Genomic DNA, 26,640 nt, shown 5'->3' with positions numbered 1-26,640 from the left:
ACCTGAAAAATTCTACACGTCTACAAACGACTCCACTTTGATTCGTGGTTGCAGCAAATCGTTTGAGGCAACACGGTAGTGACCTCCTTTTCGCGTAGTAAAAGAGGTTGTAGAGGAAGTCCCGTTCCCTGGGATTGTCTCGGCTTCTCTGAATCATTCATATGCTCTGCTGTGCTAATGAAAATAGCTGTTCACCCTTGAACAAAGCTGCACACTCAGCTGCTGCTTTAAACCAACCAGCGGCACAGATAGGGCTCTGGAGGTCCTTCTCTACTGGAGGATGGAGGAGCTCTGTCATTACTCTAATCACCCTTAATATTCCCCTAACAACCCCTGTGTCTGCTCACTGCTGGGCTCATCCACACATGTAGACATGTTTTAACCTAACATGAATGTTACGGCTTGATATTTCTGATCAGATTCCTGATCTGCTGCAGGTAAGCCTTCCCATAAAAAACCTTCGATGGCTCACTGAATCTGTCCCCCTCTTAGCTTTCTTAGCTCATGTCTGCATGTCTTCACATTGGTGTGTGAGCTTTTGCATGCAGTCCGGTTGCACACAAACATTGCCTCATGCCTCTTCAGTGTGCACCAAGCCTGGAAAGGATGCAGTCAATTTGAATATTTCTAATTTGAGTATGCAAAGTGGTCAGATAGCTCCCTGTTTTCCATCCTCTTCTTCCACCAATTAGAGAAGTAAATAAATAAATATGTAGGCTTTCTAATTAGGATGCTGTGATGAAATGCAGAGGAAGGAAGCATTTTCCTGAGTCCCCTTTCTCCATCCCACATGCAGTGCATGAATAATCCAAATCCTTCCCAGGTCCTGAACACTAATCTTTATTGCTTCAGTCATATATCATCTATTGGATATATGAAAATGACCAAATCCAGAAAATAGGTTGATGGATTCAGGCAGCAAATATCCATATATCAGTAACATTGATGCCCTGCAGACGCATTGAAATAAGAGCTGATAATGTTCAATGAGGGTGCAGTAAATCTTAGGAAAAAGAGAAAATTACTGTTTCCTCTAACAGAAGCCCGGGAGTGTAAACAATGTTTAAGGCTTAACAGCAAAAGTCATCACAGCAGGTGACACATCAAAGCAGGAGACTGTGTGTCGTGTCTGCAGCACAAAGGTGCTGTGTGTGTGTTAAGCTGCACAGAAAATCAAAATTTCATCCTTATCCGAACGTTAGGATTTGCAACAAACATATTCCAAATGCTGTAATTCATAACACTGAAAGGGTACGATGGTAAAGTAATTCTTTTCCATTCAGCATGAAAACATCCTCAAAGCTCTATGATAGTCCACAGTATTCAGAGTGTGCAAGCTTTGAGCAGAGGCATGAATTTATAAAACATCACCATAATGAAGCACAGACAGAAAAGTAGCAGCGACAATTTTTAAACAAGGTGTCTAAGAAGTAAAAGTTAGAGAGTCATGGATTAAAATACCAAGGTATCTGTGGGAAGTTCAAGCTGCAGATTGATGGCAAGTTTTGATTGGATTAAAAGTCAACTGTAACTGTGTCAAAGCCTCAGCTAGAGTGGGTACAGAGCAATAGATTATGGTGTCATCAGTATAAAAGTGGAAATTTGCATTAAAATCATTACGATCTATATTGTTGATGTAAATAATGAATAAAAAGGGTCCTAGGACTGAACCTTGAGGCACACCTTGGAAAGTAAAAGAGTGCTTGAGATAGTTCCACCCATAGACTGTACATAGAGTGGACAGCGTGGCTCTGCCATTTATCATGGTACGGTTCTGAAGCCAAAAAAACCCTGTTACAGGCGCAGCCATTGTAGCAGTTGTGCATCCAGAGTCTGCACAGTAGAGACGATGAGGGATTTTGGGAGAATCTAAGTGGAGCTGGGTGACAATAATAATAATTATTTTTATCTTTCGAGAGTCTAATCACTTCTCCATTCTACCTCCTAAATATTTTTACAATCCCCGAAAAAAATACATGAGAATGGCAGCTGTCAATCATCGTTAAACGTTACATAAAGCCTTGTTTCAACCTTGTATAACTAATGAAAATGAAACTTTTTAGAAAAAAGAGGACTTGAATATAAGACAGCCAAATGATATCTTCAAATCACCACAACAATCGGACTTGAGAAACATTTCTACGAGGAGTATTAATTTTTTAAAGTTTTACCACAGCCCATCTGGAATGGCTGGAAAGAGAGATTTTTTAACCTATACTGCAGCCAGCCATCAGGGGGAGCCATTTTTGTGGAGACTTCACTTGGAGCCGAGCAAGCGGACGTCCATTTTTTTACAGTCTATCATTCCACCAATCTGCACACTGCCATCTATCTTGGAGATCGTTTACAGGAAGCTGACTGGTTGATCAGGCAATCCTGCTGTTTAAGCAGCTTTTGGTCAACCATGTCAAAGGCCTTGGACAGGTCAATAAAAAGGCTGCACGATGCTGAGACTGTGCTTTTTCTTACTGAAACTGGATTAAAAAGGAGTTTAAATGTTATAGTAAAAAATGTTGGTTTCTCACTTATAAAGGTTTCCAGTGAATGATTAAAAAAATCCATAAAAATACATGAAACTGAAGTTCCTCTAATGTCCACTTGAAGCTGATGTCAAACCATACTAATGTGGTTTTTAAAGCCTGGATCAATAAAACATCTTAAACCAATTTTTTAACTTGTGTAAACTTTGCAAAGATCCAATTTATCCTCTTACTTCTATTTTCAGAGCCATGCATGATGACACATACTGAGGGGCCTGGCTGATCTGACTGACATGAGGGCACTCTGCAGCTGTCTGCCAGGCAATAGGGCTGTGGCTTTAACACCAACTCATTGTTAGATTTTAGATTAGCTAGTAATTAGTGGCAGGGGTCAGCATTTACTTATATGGCGACTTTCATCTTTGGACATACATCACTAAGAATATTTCCACATTTATGTCAACACATGAGCATCAACCACAAAGACATCCAGTATTATCAAACACCAATGTTCTCTAGAAAGATGCTGGCACAGAAAGCTAGCTAGATGCACTATCACAGCAACATAAAATGTAGTCTCATTGTATTTTTCTCATTTTATACTTTTCTTAACCCCACTGCTTACTTCATTGCTTCTATTTTTGTTTGACTGTATCAATTAGTTTTTCCTTCCAACAGCGTAAAGGTTTGGGAACTTCACAGTCAACAGAAACATTACATCTATCAAACTTTCATTCTCCTCATTCCTCTTTAATCCCTCATTTTCTCATCCTAAGTCCTCCTTTCCTCCACTTGACGATTTTCATTTGTTCCTAATCAATAGATTTATGGCTGTCTGTAGATAGATATGAATGCTGCAGACCACAGAAAACATAAATAATCCAAATGACTAGATTTAATACTCTGGATTTGGCTGCTCCATGCTGAATTAATATTCCCACAGTCCTGTGCCCACGAGCACTGTAGTGAGTCATTTATTGGCCAGGTTAGACTCTGGGTTATACAGTTTATATCCTGAGAGTTCGACATTCAACCGTTGTGTTCTTTTGGTTCCAATTAAAAAGAAAACATCTGGAAAGAGAAGTAGACATATGTTGTCCTCTGGTATTAAACTGTAATTATGCAACTTGGAGGTTTGCCATGAACAAACTTAACCAAAACAGATAAAAGAAGATAGTGTAAGTCAGATTAATGCTATGGATGACATAAAATAAAAGGAAAATTGAACTTACAAATACATCCATGAGCATGTGCTCTAGGGTCACCTCTATGTCCTCAAGTCGGGCTGCAAGAGTCATTGTTTCACTCGTCCAAAACACAAAACAAAAAGAAGTAACAAAAAAAGACAAAAGCTTTCAAACAAGACCAAAATTTGGCTCTATTCCTTTCTTCTATTTAATTTTTATAAGCCTCAAGGTGACTGAAAGGCAGTCATTATCCTATGTCAGTCTTTTACATCCTAGTTCTCCAAATGTTGGCATCAATATTCAACACGGCAACAAAAACAAGTTTCAGTCCAGGTCTTCACTTGGCTCCATCAACAGCCTAGATTCGTGCTCCGAATGAATCCAAAAAGAGTGTTCACTCCCTCCAAAGTGCTGCGATCCATGTGTGCAACCTATGGCTACCACTGAGGATGTGCAACAGACCACAGCTTTGTTGTGTCCTCTTCAGATCTGAGTTATGATCCATAGCTGAGATACAGACACTGACAACTCCCTGGCAGAGGGGAGGCAAAGGGTGGGCCCTGCGCTATCTGCTCCGAGGATGCTCCGACGAGGAAACATCCAAAAGCTCATAGTCAGAGAAGTAACACCACAATGATGAAGTCGTATCTGTTTAATATTTATTATATCTTAATCATTTCCTTTCTCTAACTTGTTTGAATGGGATATCTCCTCCCTCTTCCCCCCCCCTCTCTGTCTCTCCCTCTTTTTTGTGGCCTTTCAGGTCTCTGTCCACAGTGGGTGTCTTTGTGTGAAAGGGAGGGCCTGGAGCAGTTGATGCCCAGTTCTGGGTGCTCTTGGCTGGGGTCATCCTCTCTTACACTGGGCCTCTCATCAATAGGCCTTTGTAGAGGCCTCATTAAGGGCCAGGCCTGGGATGCTGAGACTCCAATACACACTCAGAGAGGAAAACTACTGTGATATGGTCTGGACACTTATGTAATAGACACAGGGAAGGAGGAGTGGATAGTTGGGGTGAGGGGGGGCTACATAGTACAGGGCATGTGGGGTAGAGAGCTGACTGGGAAGAAGAGGGGTGTCTGTGGTACATAGCAGAGGGGCAATGACTCAGTGAGGGAGGAAGGAAGGTTGAAGAAAGAAGGGGAAGCAGGGGGATGACGGATGTTGGTGGGTTGCTCCGTAGAGAGGGTTGTTTTTGTTTTTCTGGCAAACGCTGGTGGAATGTACCCCCCATTCTCTTTCATTCGAGCAGACTTACAGAAGACAGAAACAGAGAGACTGAGTCACACAGCAGGGTGCTCAGAAGAAAGTGAGTTCAACTGGGTTGTAGCAACAAACAGGATGAGCGCTGGAAGGAGAGACAGACCCTCAAAAGTCTGTTCACACATGCATTATGCACCATACATAATGATTCACAACATTTTACACTATCAAAACAATCGAAACATCACTCAGATGAGCTGCATATGCAAACTTACAACAGTTCAACGTTTTACAATAATTGACTTTTTAGCTTTTTAGTGAACAGTCTGTGTGATGTTCAAGTGAGCTGATGCATTTTTAAAGTGAGAAAGTTCATAATTTGATGATGTTAATTTATGTTGCAAAGAGTTTCCCTGCTTTATATTCTTATCGTAAACATCATCTGCATACGTTGATTTACAGTCATTCAGAGTACTTTGAGCGACATTATCTTCTGATTTGTCCTACATGTCTTAAAAAACAAGAACAGTGAAGTACAGATTCATTGTATTGAAAGTTGGTCTAAGATGGACCTAAAAAGTTATATCAGATATCACTGACAAAGGGTCCATCCATAGGACAGATCTATCAGTTCAACTCAATTCAGTTCTTCTTAGTTTAAAACAACCACGAGCATGTTGTACCATCAACTAAATATATTTTTTATTTCATTTTAGTTTACAAGGTCAGAAAAGCCTTAAATTGCTAAAACATAATTCTCTATCTTTTCATCTAATTAAGGAATACAGACTGATAAATCTACCAGTACTGGTTTCCCATCAGTATCTATAGCCACGTTTCCACCAAGCAGTCTGGTTCCATTTAGTACTTTTTGGCATGGTTTGGCTCTGTTAAGCCTGATCCCGTTTGCATTTCCACAAAAAACTGTAACCCCTCAAAGTAGGCGGCATGTAAGCTGGATGCCGAAAGCCGCATCTGTTAATTAATAACGTGACGCCAAAGCAGCGCGACACAGTGTACCCCGCAAATAAATCCAACGAAGAAGAAAAACGCAACACAGTAAACAAAGAGCAACGATGCAAGACATTCAGCATTTAGTCCTCTTTGTGATTGGTAATTAGCTCTCTGTCACAAAGTGCAATCAGCTTTGTTTCAGAGAAGTCTGTGTGCCGCTAGAAGAAATGCAGCCGCTGTCACACGGTAAGTGACTATTCTTTTGACAAATCAACGGTCTGCAGCGCTGTAGCTCCACCTTTCAGGATTGGATCGGTTAAGTCTGGCACCCCCACAGAAAGGTGCCAAAAAGTGGGACGGCTCGTCTTGGTTATTTCGGGGATTGTCCCGGGATCAGTCAGAGGAAACACCGTAAAATGTGTGCCGAGACGAATCGAACTGACTTGGCACAAACGGGACATATGTTGGCTAATACTAATGCCAAGGTATCATGTTTGTGTCTGTTGTCTTCCTCCTGAGCTGCAGAACCTTCCGGGTCTGACTCGGGGTCCAATACAAAAGGACGTATCCTACACTCTGCCATTTATTAGTGCTATCCATGCCTTTCGGTGAAGTTTTGGCAAACAGCAAACTCGCTCGGTCCGCTCCATTCAATGTGGCGATTTTGTAAATACTGCCATGCTGCAAAAACCGCCCCCTGGCTCTACCCCCTCCGCCCCTCTGATAGAACTGAACAATCAGAGCACAAAGGGCTGTGACGTTGTGAGGTTACTGGAGGTCATCTTGAAACGGAGCGTTTCAAAGAGATCTTCAGAATGGCCTAAAATGAGGATATTGAGAATCGCTATTGTGGGGCAATGAAGGAACTAAATGACTTGTACTGAGGGCAGAAATGCTTTACATGCATCCTAGTCTGGCATAGTGAAAAGGAGAAACAAGCATGATATGTCCCCTTAAAAAAAAAAAAAAAAAAAAAAAAAGAAAAAAGAAAAATGAAAGAAATTTACTTTTTAAATTTTTATTTTTATTTTAACCTTTTTAAAAGGAACTTTCTGAATTTTATATGGCCTGATGTTAAACTGATATGCCTGCAAAGGAATTTTGGGAACTGCAGATCTTTTGTCTTTTATTGAACTGTGGTTAATGTCCCCTGTCTTACAGCTTAAAGAAAGTGGAAAGCTGTAGCCGTGCAGCCTACTTGTGTGTGACAGTGCTACTCTTTGGTCAGCATCATGGAGAGTGACTGCAGGTAGATCTGTCCGACAGACCAAAACACTATAAAATGCAATCAAATATTTAAGGATCAAAAAGCAACCAAATCTGCTTTAAAACCACACATAGTAACAGAAGTATATCAGTCAGTCTTTTTTAAATTAATTTAAATAGTGACCTACCATTTTTTACAATTTAAGGATCACCCAAAACTGAAGTCCTGGCTTTGTCCATGAATCACACAATCAGATGATAAGTTAAAAGTCAAGATTCACAGTCAACTCTTTCACACCTACACCATCTCTCTCCTCTTATTTCTCTTAGCCCCATGGATCTCAGTGATGAGGCATCCCTCTCAGTCTTATCTCCACCCCATCTACTCCTCCTGCCCTCCTCTTGAGCCACACAGGTACAAAGTGACAATGACCTTTGCCCTCTGACCTCTCCTGAGAATGAAGTTCACAGGATGAGCCACTCATCACTCCGCCCATCAGCTGTGTGGAAGGAGCACTGGAGTGTGACTGAGTCTTTTGCATAGCCGTGATTCTGTGTGCACACACACACATACACACACGTATATGCATACACCATCAGTGGGTGTCAGAGACAAAGTGTGAGGATTCATCAGTCGTTTGTTGCCCTCTGGAGACTTCCCTGTCTTACTGGAGTCATTTCTAATGCTGCCTGCTGTGAACATGTAACACCCCCATTAATAACTCAGGATATTCCTCTAATTCTCATCTGCATGCCGCTCATGCATTATAAATACCCTGCAGCAGGGTGGAGATGGACAGTATATGGCCACTAAGACTTGTGAAGCAGGTGGCACGTGGAAGCCGAGTGCAGTGAGGGGTGTTGGGAACGGTAGGTAGCCGAACTAGACTGACATTTGTCATTAGTGAGGAGCTTAGCCCCCTACAGAGACACTATGTCCCTGTCCCACTGTGACACCTAGGCACTGCTGGGGTTAACACCCAGATTTTGGTGTGTAATCCAGTGTGAGTGCATGTGTGTAGCCAGCTAATGTAGCAGCATAAAACATTAGAGCAGTTTTCACAACAGATCTCAGCTTCAAACACACACCTAACAGTTTGCTGTGTGACACAGAAGGAAGGCAGTGTTTGAACTGCTAAGAGCTTTTTTTACTTTGATTTTGTATGATGAAGTTGAAAAGAGCCAAATGTAAACACTCCTGATAATTAAGCCTCAAGAGAAACTGTTAAAAAGAGTCAAAAATAGTCCAAAAATAAATAAACCAATAAATAAAAAGCTGTGATAGACTTAACAGGCAACCAAAAAGTATCTTGTAGCATCAACAAGCATGATCTTGAATCATCTTCATCACACGTTACAGTACCTTCAGATGAAACACACTGAAGTCTGCCAAGTTTTTCCATCTTTCTCCACTCTCGGTTTGATCGTGGAAGCTGTCAGTCCCGGCGATCCAGAAAGCAGGAAGAACGCCAGCGTGTTGGTGGCTCCCGCAGCAGCTCAGACTGATCATCGCAACATCCTTCTTCTTCTCAGGCCTCTCTGATTCTGGATCATAGCTAATACTGTGAGGACAGTTCTGATCCGTTACTCTGATATTCAGCTAAGAGTAAAGAGTGTGTGCATGTGTGTGTGTGTGTGTGTGTGTGTGTGTGTGTGTGTGTGTGTGTGTGTGTGTGTGTGTGAGACTGATTGATTGCGATCCCACCTGGCAGGGAAAATAGGGATATGTGCTAATCAAACTCTGGGCAGCGTTCCAAGTGGTTTGAGGTTTGGGAGCACACACTCGCAGATTCAAAAATAGTATCTATTCCAGACATGTTGATAAAGCAGCTTAGGCACCTGTTTGCAGCTAACTGTTTAAAAGGTTTACTGTCAGTTCACATACAGCGGACATGAAGGTGTTAAAGTCTGCTCGTCTGTGGTACACTCTGAACTTAATCTTTGTCTGGAGAATCAGCCCTTTGACTCCCTGTGTGTTGGTCTCTATTTATCACCGCCCGAATATCTTTATGTTTATTTAACCATTGGGATTTTTATCTTGCTACTAACACATATTTTTTTCTTTTTTACATCAAAATGAATGTCTACTTTCCTCCTTTAAGTGACAGCAAATGCAGATGAAAAGGATTCTGCTAAGTCATCCTCTGCAGCACTGTTAATCTGAATTTTGCTGTGTCATTCCGCACCCCAAATCTGTCATTCCACATTACTGTGAATGGCTCGCTGTTATTTGTGTCTCTCCCTGCACAGCTGAGTATGTGCGGATGTGTGAGGATGTGTGAGTGTGGCCTCTTGAAGAAGAGAAAGCCAGGCAGGTGCACTCCACTATCTTTTTGTGATTCCTGCTGCAGTAAAGTCACCTTGGGTTTCAGAAAAAAAAACTAATATCCTGAAGAATGAAGGCAGGTTTTCCCTACAATGTCCGAGCAGACAGAGAGAAGAATATCTCATGAGCTGCAGGTTAAACAGCCATTTCTAAGTGGCTGTTTAAACACACAGTCTGCCTTTCGTATCCTGGTCAGAGTATTTGTTTCTGTCGTCCCTGCCCTACATACAAGCCTCTCAACACTGAGTGAGTGTGTTTCTAAGAGGCACTGAGCAGACAGAATGCGACAGAGGCATATTTCAGAAGCTGGTTGTATGAAGGCGCTGGATTGAGTCACGCTCAAGCATTTTCTGCCCCAGTAAACTTAGCCCACTTTACCCAGTGCAGAGGAGGCTTCCCAGCCTCCAACATACACAGAAATAGACACGCGCACACCCACCGATACCACTAAGTGGATAAGAAAACATTGTTTACCTAACACGGATTTAACAATTAACACTATGGGAAGCAGGCTGTCTGCCTGCAAGTAGTCGCAACTGCCCTGAACTACTCCAGCGTGCAAACAGCACACTCACATCAACTTAGGATCAAAACATGCACGTGAGCCCACGTCCCCAAAGTCTACACACGATTAAGAATCTGATTTGTAGCAGCATGAGAGCTGAATGTTTGATGATACGGCTACATATTTAATCTTTACAGGCCGGATCATGAGGGGAAATGGGTTATACATGACCACGCTCTCCTGGGGCAACATTTGGATACTGGGGAAATGGGGGAACACCAGTTTGCATGTTCGAATGTAGGCCTGAATGCTTTTAGGAGGGAGGAGGAGGATTTGAGGGTTGGCATTGAGTTGGATGTCGACACTCAGATTACAGGGCTAAGAAAATTGTCTCTTCATTTTTAGGTTACATTTTTGCCAAATAACAAGTGTTTGTAAAAATATGTAGAGAGGTAAAATGATCTCTGGTTTGGGGAGAAGAGAAAAAGTATCAGGTGACCAATTCAAAAACAGATCAAAGCTTTTCTTTTCACTACAAACAGGGATGGGTACCTTTCATATTTGAAACAATACAGCACCAATGTCTGCTAACTTGCAATTGGTATTGGTACCCAATTTACAGTACTTTTTTGTGGTTATGTGGTAAAAAAATATACATTTTTTTAATAATAATATTTTTATTTTTTCAATTTAACATATTTATTCTTTAATATATAAGCTTGCAATGCTGTTTTCATGTCTGGCATGGAAAATCCCTTGCTCTTCCACTCCTTCACAGCCACAAGGATGCATTTAGGTACCTAAGCATGGTACCTTTTGATTTTATGAATTGGTACTCAGTACTTTAGACTGAATTTGATCAGTTCTTATAAAAGTAACTGATTTTGGTATCCATCTCTGACTACAAATAACCACAGAAATCAGCACAGTCTTATATCAGTCAATCGATAGAAAGTGGAAAGTGAATGTCAGTGTTCAATTTTCTGGTGATGGAATGACTCACCGTTTCAGAACTGTGACAAACTGCAAAAAAAACCCTACAACCCTCAGTAAGTTTTCCTGCTCCTCATGCTCAAGACAAACAATTTTTGTTGCGCCGACTCATTTGTCAACATGTAGGATGCAGCTGTGCTTATAACCCTCGTAAACCTCTCAGTCCCTCATAACAACACGACTCTTTATAGACGATGAATCATCCCATCCCTCAGGCATGCAAGCCACAAAATAACAAACAAAATACAAATGGGATGCACCTGTGCACATTCCTGCATTTCCTTGTTCTTGTAATGAGCCAACATGACCTACTCGTTCTATAATCAACAAATCACACACATGCATCCTCACAGGAGCTGAGTAACCCAAGCCAGACTGTGCCTGCTCCTCCTCTTGCTGCAGGCACAGGACTAAGCCGTTTGTTACGGTGCAGATGGGGCCCTCCACCTCTGACAGGTGTACCAGAACCTATGCTGCCCTAAAACCAGTGCTAATACTGGCCAAATGACTCAGGCAGATTGTCTTTGTTAATGTGCACAGGAGGAGGGAGGAGGAGAGCCCTTTGGGGGTTCAGGGAAGGAGAGAGGTAATTCTAGGAGAGCGTCTCCACCCCTCTGACATCACTCCAGGCTGTCCGTCTTGTTTCTGTGGATTTGAAATGTGTGAATAGTGCGTGGGTGTTTTCACACTGATTAATTCAAGGTTAACACTTTTCTGAGTGTTTGACAGGAAAACATTTAGGTCTTAATTCCTGGAGTCAGAGAGAGACAGCACAAACGAACAACAAGGGACCACAACCTTCACAGCCAGGGCCCCCCCGCCTGCCCTGCCAGACAGACCAGTCACCCCCCAACCTCCTCCTGCCTTTGTCTTCGCTACACCTCCTCACCTCCACCTCACTGAGAGGGGGGGATTAACGTGACCCAGGTGTTTCTGCATGCTAGAGTCGTGTGCCTTTTTAATTTTCACATATTCCCCCATGATGGCTCCTATTTCTAATTAAAAAAAGAGGGTAAGGATGTGAAGAGTGAGTGCAGGAAAAATGCAGAACTGAAGGAAAGGGGCAGGATTGATGGGGCAGAGAGAGAGAGAGAGTGACTGTGTGTGTGTGCGTGTATGTGTGTGTTGGGGGGGGTTAAATCCTTTGTAAGTGCCCCTCCAGTAGACAGCAGGGGTAATGGGATGGCCACTCGGTCACCATCAAACCTCATTATTCATCAAGTGTAGCCTTTAACATATGCTTCCCTCCCTCAGTCGCTGTCTCTCTTGATTTTTCTTCCTTTCCTCCTTTTTTGTCTTTTGTCTCCTCACTGTCTCCTCCTCGGACAGCCGGAGGAGCAGGATGAGGTCATTAATTATACACATTATGGATCCCTGCTCCTGCGCACACACTGCCCCACCTGGTCCCCTCCACCAACCTCCCTCTCAAAGAAAGCTGTGATGAAAGATAGAGGAACTGTGGAGTCCTTTGGAAAAAAACCTCAAATGACCAACTCTCACACTCTCTCTCACACACACACACACACACACACACACACACACACACACACACACACACACACACACACACACACACACACACACACACACACACACACACACACACACACACACACACACACACAAGGCAACAGTAGGGCAGCAGACCGCCGTTCATCAGACTTGAAGGTCTTTGCTTATTAGCTCTATACATCAACCCGACTGGTTGCTCCTGGCAGCTGAGAATCTTAAGCAAAGAGGAGAGTTTTGCTCTCTGGTGCTGACTCTCTGCAGTGAAGAGATTCCCTTCACTTTCCTGAAGAGCCCGCAGGAAGAAGTGCAGACTCTACTTCAAATATCACACTGAGAGGGCTTCTTCTTTCTCAGCAAACAAAACTAAATTCCACTTTCAAGTGCAGGAGCTCAAGATTTAGGAAAGCCTTGGGCCAAGTGAGGGGAACCCCATCTCACAGCACACTCTGGTGGTCAGAGCATGAAGTGCAGCATGCTGAAGGAGCGCTCCAGGAGGGAGGCTCAAGAAGACATGGAGGAGACAATTTACCACAGAATTGAACCTTTGCTTCTGGGAAACAGCAATCTGCTACTGTACAAGGAAAACTAAGTGGTTTAAAGAGTGATTTATTGTTTCGCTTTTGTTTGGAAACTGCTTCTATTCAGACTGTAATGACATAATAATTACCCAACAACGAACTGCACCCACTTTGTGACTTGTTTGGCAACTTTTCATGCATGATTAATGGTGTTCCGACTGAAAGCAGTTGACTTCCTTTGAATTAACTTTTATGTAAGGTAAGAGCGTTTCCTGAGCTTTGTGTAACACCTGCACATGTCTTGACATGTGGCTTACAATTCGTGCTCTCAATAAAACAAACAAACTGGAGTGTAAACTGAAACTAGCTTTACCGTGGAGACAAACTGTGAGAGGAAAAACAGTGCTTCTTCATAACCCAAACATTACACAGGATGCAGTGCATGTTGGGAATATCTGATCAGATTTTACCAGATGCTGTTGTTGTGACTCGTTGCTGTGCTTTCAGTTTCTGTTAATGTGATGATGTTAACATGTGAACCCCAGCATAACACATCAGGAAGCTCAGGATCCAGAGAAACAGGATGAGACCCCTTCAGTGGCTTCCTCTGTCTCATAAATGCACATTTAGATTTTTACATTAGGCACGGCACACAGAACAAAGCATGCAGCAAACAACAGCTGTTCCCAAAAAGTCGACACATCCACATACAAACACCTCTAGACATGTATTAATGGCCTTAACTGCAACGGCAGATGCTCACATCTGTTCAGACTGAAACAAACACAAACACATGTGCACACACTCTTACACACACAGGGGTGAGTTATAAATCTGACACACGTCACATTTAATCGTTCTAACAAGCAGTAATGAGAGCAGAGAGGGTCAGCGGGACACTTAGGATGATGTAAGTATCCCTCAGAGGATGGATGTGCATCAATCTGGCAACCTTGATTTCATATTTGGGTTTAATTCAGCGTAAATGAAGATGGGGGGAGTAATGGGATACCTGGCAATGGCTGCACAGCTTTCATAAACAGAGGGATGAGAGCAAAACCAGACAGGGGTCTGATAAAACATGTAGTGCTGTCTAAACTCTAAGGATGAAGATGTGGGCACTCTACAGATGAATCTCTTGAAGTAGACCCACTCTGAGAGGATGTATTTATTTAGAGCATATTCCCCTTTGCTGCCGTCCTCCTCTGAGACAAACCAATAAGGTCAGTGAAGCCGGATGGGATTGGCAAAGTGTCAGCAGCGTCACGAATGACTGCAGAAATCATAAGAGCCTCTGAAAGATCACCCCTCCTCCACTTCCTCATCCACCACTCTGAACATTTTAGCCCTCCTTCATCCACTACCCTTCATCATCACCATCTTCTGTCCATCCATTTTCTTCCAGCCGTCTATTCTTGCTTCCAGGAGCTCTAAGCCCACTTCAACCCTCGCCTCACCTCACTTCTTAGAACCTGACAGGCTAACATCAATATGACTGTGTGGTGGCAGCAGTACATGGGTCCATACATCTGGTGCCTTTGCACATATGGAGCTGGCTCTGTGAAGCATGCAAATTGACCAGCATTTGCAGTTTTACTGCAAGCATCTGTACGTGTGAATGGAAGTGTTCAACGTCTCTGTCTCCTTGTGCAGTCATGTATGTGAATCATGGATTAGACATTAGCGCACAGGAGCATAAAATGTTCAAATGTAGGATCTGTGCAAGCTGTGTGGAAATGACTCTGTGGCAAACACTGGATATTTAGAATTAGATTTGCATTGTCGTTTTAAGGTTCCCAATTTGGAAAATTTGTTTTCTCCTCTTTTGAGTGGATGCTTTTCACTCTATTTCTTGACTGCGGTTTACTTTTGCATATTTCTGGTTCTCATAACTCCATGGAAGATTTGTAGAGGGAACTGGAGTCAGGTTTGAATGTTGCATTCAAAATGTGCATGCAAAGCATTTTCAAGTGCAAGTTATTCCAAATGGATGCTCAAGCGCACCGGTCACAGCTATCAGTGCTTCGCAAGTATGATCCCTTGAGTCTGTTACATGCAACTTTGCCAATTAAACTCAAAGGGGAACCAAAGCCAGAAGCAAGAAATCTGCAGCCAGGGATTGAACCTGAGTCCTCACATTATAGAGGGAGTGATTCTTCCATGCACTAACCAGCACTCCGGGCTAAATCTGTAATTGTAATAAAGCCAGCATCCCTCAGAGCATGTGCAGAGGTCAAACCAGAACAGCACGGTCACTGCAGGAGATCCACTGTGATAACTAAGCACTGGGTTGTTTTATGTGGTCGTTCCCAGCTGAAATGTATGCACCTAGCTCTGTGGAGAAAGAAAAAGGTTGAACAACACATGCTGTTCTTTAGTTTTTGGCACCAGTCTGCTCTTAGCCAATCAATTTCTGCAAATCCTGCTAATGACAAGTGTTAGCATCCTTTTTGCTCATGTAAAGAGGTCAAAGATTAGAGCCCAAGAGATCAAAAGTGGGATGGCTTACATAAGAAGGAAAGGTGAAAAATGGTGGGTCTCTCTCTCTCTCTCTCTCTCTCTCTCTCTCTCTCTCTCTCTCTCTCTCTCTCTCTCTCTCTATATATATATATATATATATATATATATATATAGATATAGATATAGATATAGATATATATAAATATATATATATATATATATATATATATATATATATATATATATATATATATATATATATATATATATATATATATATATTCAATTTTTTTTTCATATGGCTTTTCCTCATTTAAGAATGCATTTTTTTCATAGTTTTTTTAAAATGCACTTTTTTTAAGTGCCATCAAGATCAGGGAGGAAGTTCTACGAAGATATAATCCTAAAGTGCACTTTGTACGTAGGTCGTATCCGTATCTGACTATCCAACAACACAATTAATTGATCTTTCCCTCATGTCTGCATGGGGGCAGGGTGTGTTCAAATAGTTGGCTAATGATTTGAAGAGGAAGAGCTGCAGAAATGCTTTACTTCAGATAATGAATTAAAATGCAATTTGGTGAAAGAAGGAGAAAAACTGCTACTTCCTGTGTGAGTGCATATGTGAGGTTTTTTCTATGCAGATGTAATGATAGGTTGATGTATGATACCTATTCAGTGCAGGGTCACCCACTCTTGCAGGGTGACACCATCATTCCTCTACTCGTTCATCAACAGCGGCTCTGTGTCCGAGTGCGTTTGTGTGAATGTGTGTGTGATTACAATCCAATAGGGAAAAGTGTAATTGCCATTCTGATTCTCTGAAGGCTAAAATCAGTACAAGGAAACAACTCCAGGGACTTTCTATTCTATGCAATTACACAGATAAAGTCAATATTCATAATAGGACCGCTGCAGGCTCTTTAATCTACCGGTGACACACAAACATGCTTTTAATTGAAGAACGGTGTTACAGTTAATTTCTCATCTACATACTTGTGAGGCTCGCTGTGTCTTTTTACTGTCTTTGTGAACACTTGACTAATTTCCCCTCCCATCTTTCAATTGCCTTTCTTGGAAATAATTTGAAAAATGCCTGTAGTCTGATGACAGCCAATGAAGTGGAAAATCTGCACCATGTGTTTCCACGGCAACGCCCAACATTAAGTGCATCTCTGGTGCACCCCTCGGGTTGCTAAATTGCGCTCTGATTGATCTCATCGTTTGAGCCTCTTCAAGGGGACAAGAGAGAGTTTGACATGCTTGACACAACAGGGCATGCTCACATATTACACACGTACACACAACCACACACACACACACACACACACACACACACCTATGCTCACACACCTTATCACAGATGAGATCAGAGACAACTTGCACGACATGCACGACTCCGTTTTCAAACCAGGCAAGAGGAGATGTTCAGCAGAGACACAAAGCTTCAAACAGGAAACAGGGGGAGGATCCATCTCTCGGCGCGGCACCCTGTGGATCTCATCTTCTAAAGTAAAGGAACAAGCTCTCCAATAAACGGGTTTGTGTCCAAGTGGACATGGGACACAGACATTTTAACTAGTATGTTACTCCATTAATATTGCTTTCATAGCTATGTTTGCAAGAAATAATGAATGAAAGTCCTCTTTCAAGCTCCTGCGAGTTTTTATATGTTTATGAAACAGCATGAAACGAACACTGACACTTCTTGATGATTCACACGAGAAAATAACTACATCGAAATAGAGACCGATCATTTTTTTCAATGTTACTTTCAACACCTGAAGCTGCTGCCACAGGGTAGGTGTTAAAAGCCATTCCAGCCAGAGCTGTTGCAAATCAGTAAAACCTTGTGCATTCATTCGATCACATGACAATGCCTTACTCAATAAAAACTTCTGTTCTACCTCAAATGTCAGCAAACTGTTACACGCTTCTGTGATAGGATTAAAGGGAAGCTGTAGCTGATTGGTTTTGAATCTCTTCAACGTGTGTACTTCTTCTGGCTGCTTTCTAGATCATGCAGGCTACAGCTGAAATGCAAGACTTGTATTTTTGCAGGTTGCTGGAGCATCGAAGTCGTACAGAACGTCAAAAATAAAACTAAAACGTACCTGATTCTCAAAACAAAAGATTGTACGCCAGATTGTATTTCACTCGACTTTATCAAATAAGCTGCGCCTATTTAGGGTCAATAGGTTAGAGGTTTTCAGAAGTCAATAAAGACAACATGAATGAGGAGAGTCTCATCAGTGGGGCAGGAAAGCTGTTGTTTCAGTAATTACAACAGGAAATCCACGGTTTTTAGCAGACAACTCAATATAACTGGTGTAAAAAACAGAAGGTAGTTGTTGATAAATAAGGGATCCCAAAGTAGAAGACTGAGCACAGATCTTGAGGAAGTCTGACGTAAGTTTCAGTGAACAAAAGTCGAAGTCAGTGTAACAAGCACAGCATATAGAGAAAAGAGATAAGAAATGTGTCTTTGTCCACAGGGGGCGCCACAATTGACACAAACTGATGCCTTGTTAGGACAAGGTTGGCCACATTAAAACTGGAAACATGTTTCATTTCGGATTTCAAAAGACCCACACTCATATGACAACCTTCATCTGAAAATAATCTGAAAATGATCATCTGAAAACACTGAAATTAGCATGCTAGGCTGGTGGAAGCCAGTAGACAGGGTGCAACAAACCTACCCTTTGCTGGAGAAGCTTTACTTAAACACAGCTAGCGGCTAACATCATGGATTGAAGATAAGAAGTATTAATCTGAAAATTATCTTTATTACAGGGAAAACCAGACACCATCTGCCGAAAACTGTAGCCTGGCTTATGTGCTATTTCTTCAGGCAGTTTCTCATCAAAGTGCTGAGCTGACCAGCATTTAAATGATACAACCCCACTTAAGCGAAAGGAAAAAAATGGAAATATCCCTTTATATCACAATATGTTGCTTCTTCAAATCTGTGAGGGCCCTGTCCTTAATTAGAGCTACCTTGGCAGTGAACTTGGTAGGCTATGGTGACAGCTGGGAGATACAGAGATACGGCTCAACATGCACTGAGTGTATGTGTGTGTGTGTGTGTGTGTGTGTGTGTGTGTGTGTGTGTGTGTGTGTGTGTGTGTGTGTGTGTGTGTGTGTGTGTGTGTGTGTGTGTGTGTGTGTGCATAATTGCATGGGCCCCATGTGGTTCCAGCCACCGGACAACCCTGTATACTTAGGCCTTTAAATGCCGCCAGCACAGCAACCTGCTGTGCATTGAATGTGTCTTGTACGTGAACGTGTGTGTTTGTATATGTGTGTGTGTGTGTGTGTGTGTGTGTGTGTGTGTGTGTGTGTGTGTGTGTGTGTGTGTGTGTGTGTGTGTGTGTGTGTGTGTGTGTGTATGTGTGTGTGTGTGTGTGTGTGTGCCTGAGAGACTGCCAAAGGCTGTCCCACCTTTTTTTGCAAGTCCAAACCCCCCTCGCCCTGCCTTTCTCTCCTAATTATTTTCATCCAGGCAGCTAGGCGGTCAGCTTTAGGGACAAGGGTCTGGTTGCTTCCCTTTTGGCTGCTCTGTCCTTTTCTCTGTAGCACCCTGACCTCAAGTATCTGACAGCCGCCTGCTGGCTAATGAACCAGGTGGACGGATGGAAAAGAGGAGGAGAAGGAGGAAGGGGACGGGGTGTGGGGAAACAGCAACATTTGGTGCCCAGGGCTTGTGGGGATATCAGGAGGGAGGGAGGATAATTCAGGCTGATTCCTGCATGCGATCCAGTGGATGGAGCAACCACACAGAAGAAGGAAGGTTAGAGGTGTGGACATGTGTGTGGGTGAAATGCCCATTCTTTAATAAAATAAATATGTGTATGTGAGTGAGGGTGCATATGTGTCCAAGCCCCAAGCCTCTCCTGTAATGGCTCCATCTGTCAAGGGCAGCTGGACACGCACACGGACTGAACAGAGACAGAAGAGGCCGCGATGCTGTGCCGCAAAAAGAGGGTGAGCCAGCAGATAAATGACAGGAGTGAGAGAGTGATGGAGCAACCAGAGACCGAGCAGGGACTGAGGAGTTTCTCTGATTGGACTGATAGAGCATTGACAGGGTTAATCTCTTGATAACTACTATTGATCCACCAACAGGAGAGGAGCTGAGTACAGAGCTGACACACACAGGCACACGCTGACTGATAATGTGTGTGAGATGTAAGATATAACACAGCTTCAAGAAGGAGCTAGAACTCCTGTTCTACTGACCTATATGCATAGATTACACACAACTGGGGATACCAATGGGGAGCTTGAGCTTTCTGATTTAGATTCTGTGAGAGTGTGGGTTTGAATTCCTCCTCTTCTTTTCTTTGCAACAGAAATGTAGAGAGTGAAAACTCTGCACAGTTGAGCAGAGAAGCGATGCAGACATTAGGTCCAATGATGATACATAAAACAAGATGATTAACAGACAAGACACTGGAAAGCTAAGTTTAAGAAGATAACAAAGTGACTCCTTTGAATCCCCTCAGGATTCGCATGCTCAGTCTGTTCCTGCATGTTCTGTGCGTTTGTGTTGACCTGTTTTCCTGCGTTATGTGACTACACAAAAAGGCAACACTGACGCACAGCTCACTGATGCTTATTTTATTTCATTTTCCTGCCTCACTGCCCATTACTGTCATCCTAAATAAAGAAACTGAGAGAAAGAGCGATGCAGAGGCGGCAGCAGGGGAATGGGGAGCTTTGAGGAGATATGAGTACAACTCTTCTAAAGTCCACTACACAGTCATCTCAAAAAGCAGTGTGCTATTTTCCCGTTTTAGTGAGCTGAAGATTAGGGGCGCAGCAGCTTTTAGCAGGCAATTGCTATTCCGTGTGTGTTATCTTGAGCTCGAGGTCACCTTTTCTGTATCCCTGAGGCAAGACCTGAAGGAATACTGTCCTACAAAGATGAGGAGGAATTGATTTAGAGGTTCTTTTAAGTCTTTGACATGTGAGAAACAGTTTTAGCTGTGGTTTAACATACGCAAAGATAGAACACATATTAAAGCTATTAACCAAGAAGCTGGTACCTTTATTGTATCAGGGCCAAGGGGTAACATCCAGTTTCGAAAAATGAAGCCTATGTGGAAGTGCTAAAAGTTGCTGTTCATCCAGAAACTGCATGAGACTGTCTGCAACAAGACCTGAAACAATGTACACACCTAGCCAAAAAACAGACTTTTATGTCATTAAAAAACATATTTACTTGGGATGCACGGATCCGATCCTGGTATCAGGTATCGGTGCCCACCCAGCCCCTCAAAGCTGGATCGGGTATCGGTGGAAAAGGATCAGCTCAAACTTGACACTGAGGCTCAAATATGATTTAGTCTACAAGGTAAAGTTTACAATGAAAGGATTATTTCTGTTAATTTTGGAAGCATTTTGTAACCAAACTGCTGTTAAATGTGTAAACACTTAAAATTTAAATAAATATTAACTTTACTAATTCCATATGTACTCAATTTTGTCTTTTATTCAAAACATTACCAGTCTGATCCCACAGTAGAGCATGCAGATTATTATTTAACACTGGTTTCAGATCAGAATCAGTATCGGTCTATACCCAAAGTCCAGGTATCGGTATCAGTATCGGTATCAGGACCAGAAAAGCTGGATCAGTGCATCCCAGATATTTACAGCCTGGTTCAAAAAATGGCTTGGGTCTGAAACACTAATTTTGCTATCAGCACACACTGCAAAGCAGGTGAATTATTTTCTAATTCAGCGGTTTAGAAAAAAATTAGGATAGCCTGATTGTCCAACCAGAGACACAGCTCAGACAACTGGCACCCTGTAGCTGTTAGAAAGGAAGCTCAATACATGCATCATATGCAATGTGGCTGCATCAAATGGGTGACATTGCAGAGGTCAGGGCAGACAGTCAGTTTGATGTGATTTTACTGTTCTGCTCCAACAAAAAATCAAAATGTTGGTCTTTCTGATTTAAAAAGCAATAAAAGAACTTTCTAATTCTAGGGACTGTCCCACTTTAACTTTTCTCATCTATGTTTCTCTGTAAAAATAGTTTCTTTTTTAACGCAAGGTGGGAAAATTACATTAAATCTAAATTATGCCGTGCAAACTTTGAGGTTCTCCTGCTCTGGCTTGTTTTGCTCTGATTCATTCACATCCACCTATCAAAGTGACTTTGATGCCAAAACTGAGATACGCACACCGGCAGTGGGGCATGTGAAGCTCAATGTGGCTGATGAAGATAAATGTAAAAGTCATTTAGCCATTGAGAGTGATTCCCAAACGCTGGTGGGCAAATCTGGCCATGGTGGCAGACAGCACAGATATAGCAGGCTTGATTCAGCGCCACGTCTTTGAAGCCAAGTCTATCTCCAAACAGCTCCGCAAACGCTCCTCTCTTTGGCTTAATTCATGGGCCGATCGGCAAATACCAATTACAGCTCTCATATGAAGTGCCAAAGCACAGCAAGGGGCAGACAGACAGAGAGACAGACAGGCAGGCAGGCAGGTGGGCAGACAAACCGGACAGGGAGAGTTGCTCTTTGGCTTTAATTTAAAAAAAGAAGAGTGTGGTGCATTGTGTAAAAATAATGAGGAAAAGGACGAGTTGTAAAGGTGAGGGTGGAGAGGTGAGGAGATGGGTGTACTCATGTGTGACAGCACCATCAGGTCATCTCAGGTTTAACCCTTTAAGCATCCTCACAACCCAAGGTTAGTGTGGGAGTCACCGAACAGAAAGCTAATCCTTTATGTGGGAGTGCGATCAAACAGAACAGGAAATTATAAATGCACATTTTCTTTTGCATCCTTTTAAGGAAGATTTGGCAAGAACTGATGTGTGGCTGTGTATGTTTTACAACGCAGAGCTGAAGTGGAGGGGGGAGGGTGCCTGGGACCATGACTATACCAGAGGAATTTCATTAAAGAACACAATGGTTGTTTCAAATTAGACATTTTTTCACAGATAATGTTAAATATTGTATTAATTAGGAAAAAAAGGAAACTAGAACTCCTTTAATGCAGTCAGGTCTTTAGAAATATCAATAAGACAGCTTGCACACACAGAGCTGACCTTATCCTCTTTAACATTTTGCACATTATTCTCAATATATATATTTACTATCCAAATGTAAAAACCAGCTGGGAGGCAGACACTGCTGCTAGATGTCACATGGAGACAACCCAGTGTGTTCTGTCAGCAGCACACACATCATTTTCTACTTCATTATCCTTCCTCATATGAATCAGACATTCACTGGGAACCACATGCACCATACTCTAAGTCACCAACCTATGAGCTCCATGATTTACAGAAAGAAAACAGAAACAATAGTGAATTGACACTTTCAGACAAAACCCATTTTGCTGGACAAACTGAGACCAGTTCCTCCCTTGTACATCGCCTCCCCTCTCCCTTCTTTTCTATCCTAAATCAAAAGGCCAGTGGGTTTGTACTGAAGGGAGATAGGCACCGAAACACACTGAGTCATTCTTCCACAGCAGCCCCTTGTTAATCTGTGCACGGACACACACATCTGGAAGCACAAACCTTGGATGCAAACTGCATCAGTTTTCTGCAGTGCTCCAACATTTGCGTAAACTATCTGCGACCTCACACTATGCCTGTCGCCCCTGGCAACGCTGCTAGCTCGGGAAACTTCTCAGCTCAAGTCGAAGCATCACCACAGCGACAGCGGCATGCACGCACTGATTCATTCCCAGCAGCTTCTGATATGTGATTCAGCTGATGCATTACTGTGGAGGAAACAGAGGTTTCAATGCTCTGTAATCCTCATGTTCACTTACCCGTGTCCTCATCGGAGACAGCAGACCCTCCATGGCTGATTGGGTTTGGTTCTGCTGGGCTCAAGTCCCCCCTTTTCGCTGTGCTGGTGCTGTATTATTCCAGTCCGCAAATAGATCCTGTTAGAAACGCTGTCTCATCCTCAGAGCGAACATCTCCTTCTACAGAACACGGCTCCCTACCCACCCAGAGAGTCCAGCACACTGACAGGCACACAGAGAGAGGCTGTGTGTAGGCACATAAGCACACACACACACACAGGGGAGCAGGAGGAGAGAGGGCAGTGCCAAACTCCCAGCTCCTCTCCTCCTTCCACTGACCTGTCAGATGCTGTGATCTCTTCTACAGACTATGGTGCTAATGTGCAACGTCCAGCAAGCACTCCCTCTCTTTCTCTCTGCCTGTCCTCCTCTCTCTCACTCTCCCTCACTGCCTCCAGCTACATTTGTTCCCTTCAATGTGGCAAATGATTGCAGGTCCTTTTTTCATGCCACTGCTCTCCCTCTGCTCTGACTCCTCTCCCTCTCTACCCCTCTTTTTTTTCCTCCTGCTCACTGTCAAACCTCCTTCCCGCCCTCGCTCGAAGCCAGGGGTCAGACAAAATGTACATCTCGTGTGTGTGTGTGTGTGTGTGTGTGTGTGTGTGTGTGTGTGTGTGTGTGTGTGTGTGTGTGTGTAAGAAAACGAAAGAGAAGAGCGCATACACTCTCAGGGGCCACTATTGTCCCTCCAGACAATAGCAGCTCTTAATCGCCTAGCAACCTGATCACCCTCTATTCTCTTAATAGACAAGGCGTGAGTCACCCTCTCACACACACACACCACAAACAGGTCCAGTCTTTGCACACATATTCCCTGAAAGCTGCACTACAGCCTACTGTATACGTGAGGCAGGTCAGCGCACGAACAGCTTTAAGCATCAATCTCAGCTTTTTAAAAAACAACCCCGTCTGCCACTGGACTTGCATCCTCATGCATGTTTTCTAAATTACTGGAAAAAAAAAAACACTTACACATCATCACCTCTGCTCTGAGCTGCATCCCACCATTGCCATGGTAACAATGCCAGAAAGAGTAGGAACACAGAGCAGAGAGACCATAAAACATAAATATAAATATAATGGGTGAATTCCTGTACCGGTTGTTTCCCTCAGGCACAGCACCCGAATGAAACTGTGCTGTGAGGAGACAACAGGGGTTGAGATGATGAGCACCAGTGCTTGGCAGTCAGTGCAGTCCTGTCTGTATTTGACTCTTTCTCTTGAGTATTTTTAGTAAAGTGACCCAGATAGAACAAAAAAAGCATTAAATTAACCAAATTAGCCACAGTGGGTTTTACCCTGGAGGATTCTTCATCAGCTTTCTGAGCAGTATAACATTTCAGTACAGTACCATGTAACACAAAATTTAACTAAGACCATCACACTATCATCTAAAATAAACATTGGACTCACAAACAATAACAACAACAACAATACTAATACTAATACTAATTTTGACGAAGGAAAATAAAATTGTTTGTTGTTGTTACAATTATTATAATCTCATACTGACTTATTTATCTATTAAGAAATGCAGAGATAAGATTATTTAAGTCCCAACGCCAATACTGTTAACTGGGCTTTGGTATCCACCACACCAATACTGATCTGATGTGATCTGATACAAGTTTTGTTTTGACAATCTTTATTCCTTAAGAAAAGGATGACACTGAGAGTTAAGTTTTGACAATTTGAGGCTTTTCTAACTTTGTAAAGCAATATGAGACAAATCTTATGGAATTATTAATGAGTGAATGTGTAAATCTCCAAAACTAACAGGAATCACAATTTAACCATTATTCTCAGCAGTATATAAGTGGGGAATAAAACCTGCACCTACTGCACTTTACCATCAGAGTTGTAGGTGAAACAAGCCGGAAATTTCTCCAAACTGCCAACCTGCTGTCGTCATCTTTCTACTTGTTAGTTTAGCTCTGCCTAGCACAGATGCTCCAACCTACTAGCGTTGATTAACACAACGGAGCATAGAGCTGGGTTGAACAGATCTGTAATATAGATCAGCCCTTTGTTGCTGATATTCATTCTCACTTTTTGAGCCTATATCAAAACCAATTCCAGGACCTGATCCCTGCATCCCTATATTATTATATAGACTGGATACAGTATATTGAGCTTTCTTAGGCAGATGTTTATTCACAAGTTTTTTACTGTATTAATGTAAATGTATTAGCATATGTACTTCCTCCATTGTCAGGGACAGAGCCCACCTTATTGTCAGCTGGTCCGTTAGTCAGACCACTAGTTCGGATTTAGAGTTTATAGGGAAGGTCTATTTTTGTGTCAGCACAAAAGTTCACATTTCTCTGTATTCCTAAAAGCAAATTATTCCTTATGCAGTCATTTTCTTTTTGCCTCAAAAATAAATCTAAGTCTCAACAACTGGTGGTCACTGTCTTGCAATTAATGGTTGCAGCCAAGCTGAAAGGCGTGACGTTGTTGCATTGTCTCAAAACCGTTGCAGCAATGAAAAAGTGGGTGGATGGAAACCGGCTGGCGCACAACAGCATTGATCTCAGACTTGCCTGGAAAACACAGACATCCCAGCAGGACAATGTGTGGACAACATCAATAACAGTCAACCTGCAGGTGGCAAAGCTCCTGTGGTCTGAAAAATGCCTGTGTGTGGGTTATTGCTGGAATGATATTGAAAAACTATCATGAAAACTAAGATAGTAAAAGCGTTAAAAAGGGATTTTCCTAAATAGAAGATGAAGAAATGTATAATTTTACTTACAGTTAAAATACAGGATAACCTAATCGTACTGTTCAGCAATATTTATAATTATCAAGCTAATCATAGGTATTAAATCAACTGTGATAAATTTTCATATATTTAATTTAAAATTCATGTTTGAGCCGGAGATTTCCCACAGGAGAACATTCCCTGGTCCACTTAACATCAGACAATTTACCGCTTCACTCAAAACCGCACCATCAGACCATATGATTATATCACACTAAAACCTCACACACACAGATACCAAGGACACAAACCAGACACAGATGAATGAACACAAGCACACCCACACACTAGATCAACTCCTAATTTTCTCTCACACGCTTATTGATGATGTAAAAATTGGATAAGTGCTGCAGAGGTCTCCGATGGGAGGATGGAAGTGAGAAGAGCTCAAATCTCATTATTCAGTTGACCTCTGAACTCTGAGTGTCAGAAGATCCAGGGTAGTGTCCTAAATTTAGCTTCATAAATAAACCTAGAGAACCTTTACCCCTCACAATTCCCAGAATGCCTTTTCTCATTTTTCCCTTACACTGTACTCCATTTCATCTGTTTTTTAGTTTGTTCACACTCTCCCGATGTTGCCACTTTAGCTACTGAAGAAGTGTTTTTATTGTTTTTTTAGGGACAACTGTATTTTTACCAAACAAAATAAATTATTTTGGTAAAAATTCACCTTTTTAGATGTCTGGT

At 42.3% G+C, this 26,640-nt stretch overlaps 1 protein-coding gene across 3 annotated transcripts in view; it reads right to left on the bottom strand.

The window, feature by feature from the left end:
* frmd4a (FERM domain containing 4A) overlaps positions 1 to 26,640 on the bottom strand; it is a 109,764-nt gene that overhangs the window by 64,302 nt on the left and 18,822 nt on the right. The window contains exon 1 of one of the 3 annotated variants that reach the window (XM_074676973.1): positions 23,148 to 23,615. The exons of 1 other annotated variant lie outside the window; for it this stretch is intronic. In XM_074676973.1, coding sequence (XP_074533074.1) covers positions 23,148 to 23,180 — 33 coding nt within the window. In that variant the 5' untranslated portion in view covers positions 23,181 to 23,615. Of the gene's footprint in view, positions 1 to 3,712; positions 4,012 to 23,147; positions 23,616 to 26,640 lie in introns of those variants that run through there. One more of the 3 variants, XM_074676971.1, reaches the window with a different exon arrangement.

Source organism: Halichoeres trimaculatus, unplaced genomic scaffold (assembly GCF_033239565.1).
Source record: "Halichoeres trimaculatus isolate MK-OKI-2021-1 unplaced genomic scaffold, fHalTri1.1 fHalTri1_scaffold_10, whole genome shotgun sequence".
Taxonomy (NCBI): Eukaryota; Metazoa; Chordata; class Actinopteri; order Labriformes; family Labridae; genus Halichoeres; species Halichoeres trimaculatus.
This window is presented reverse-complemented; position numbering and strand designations above follow the sequence as displayed.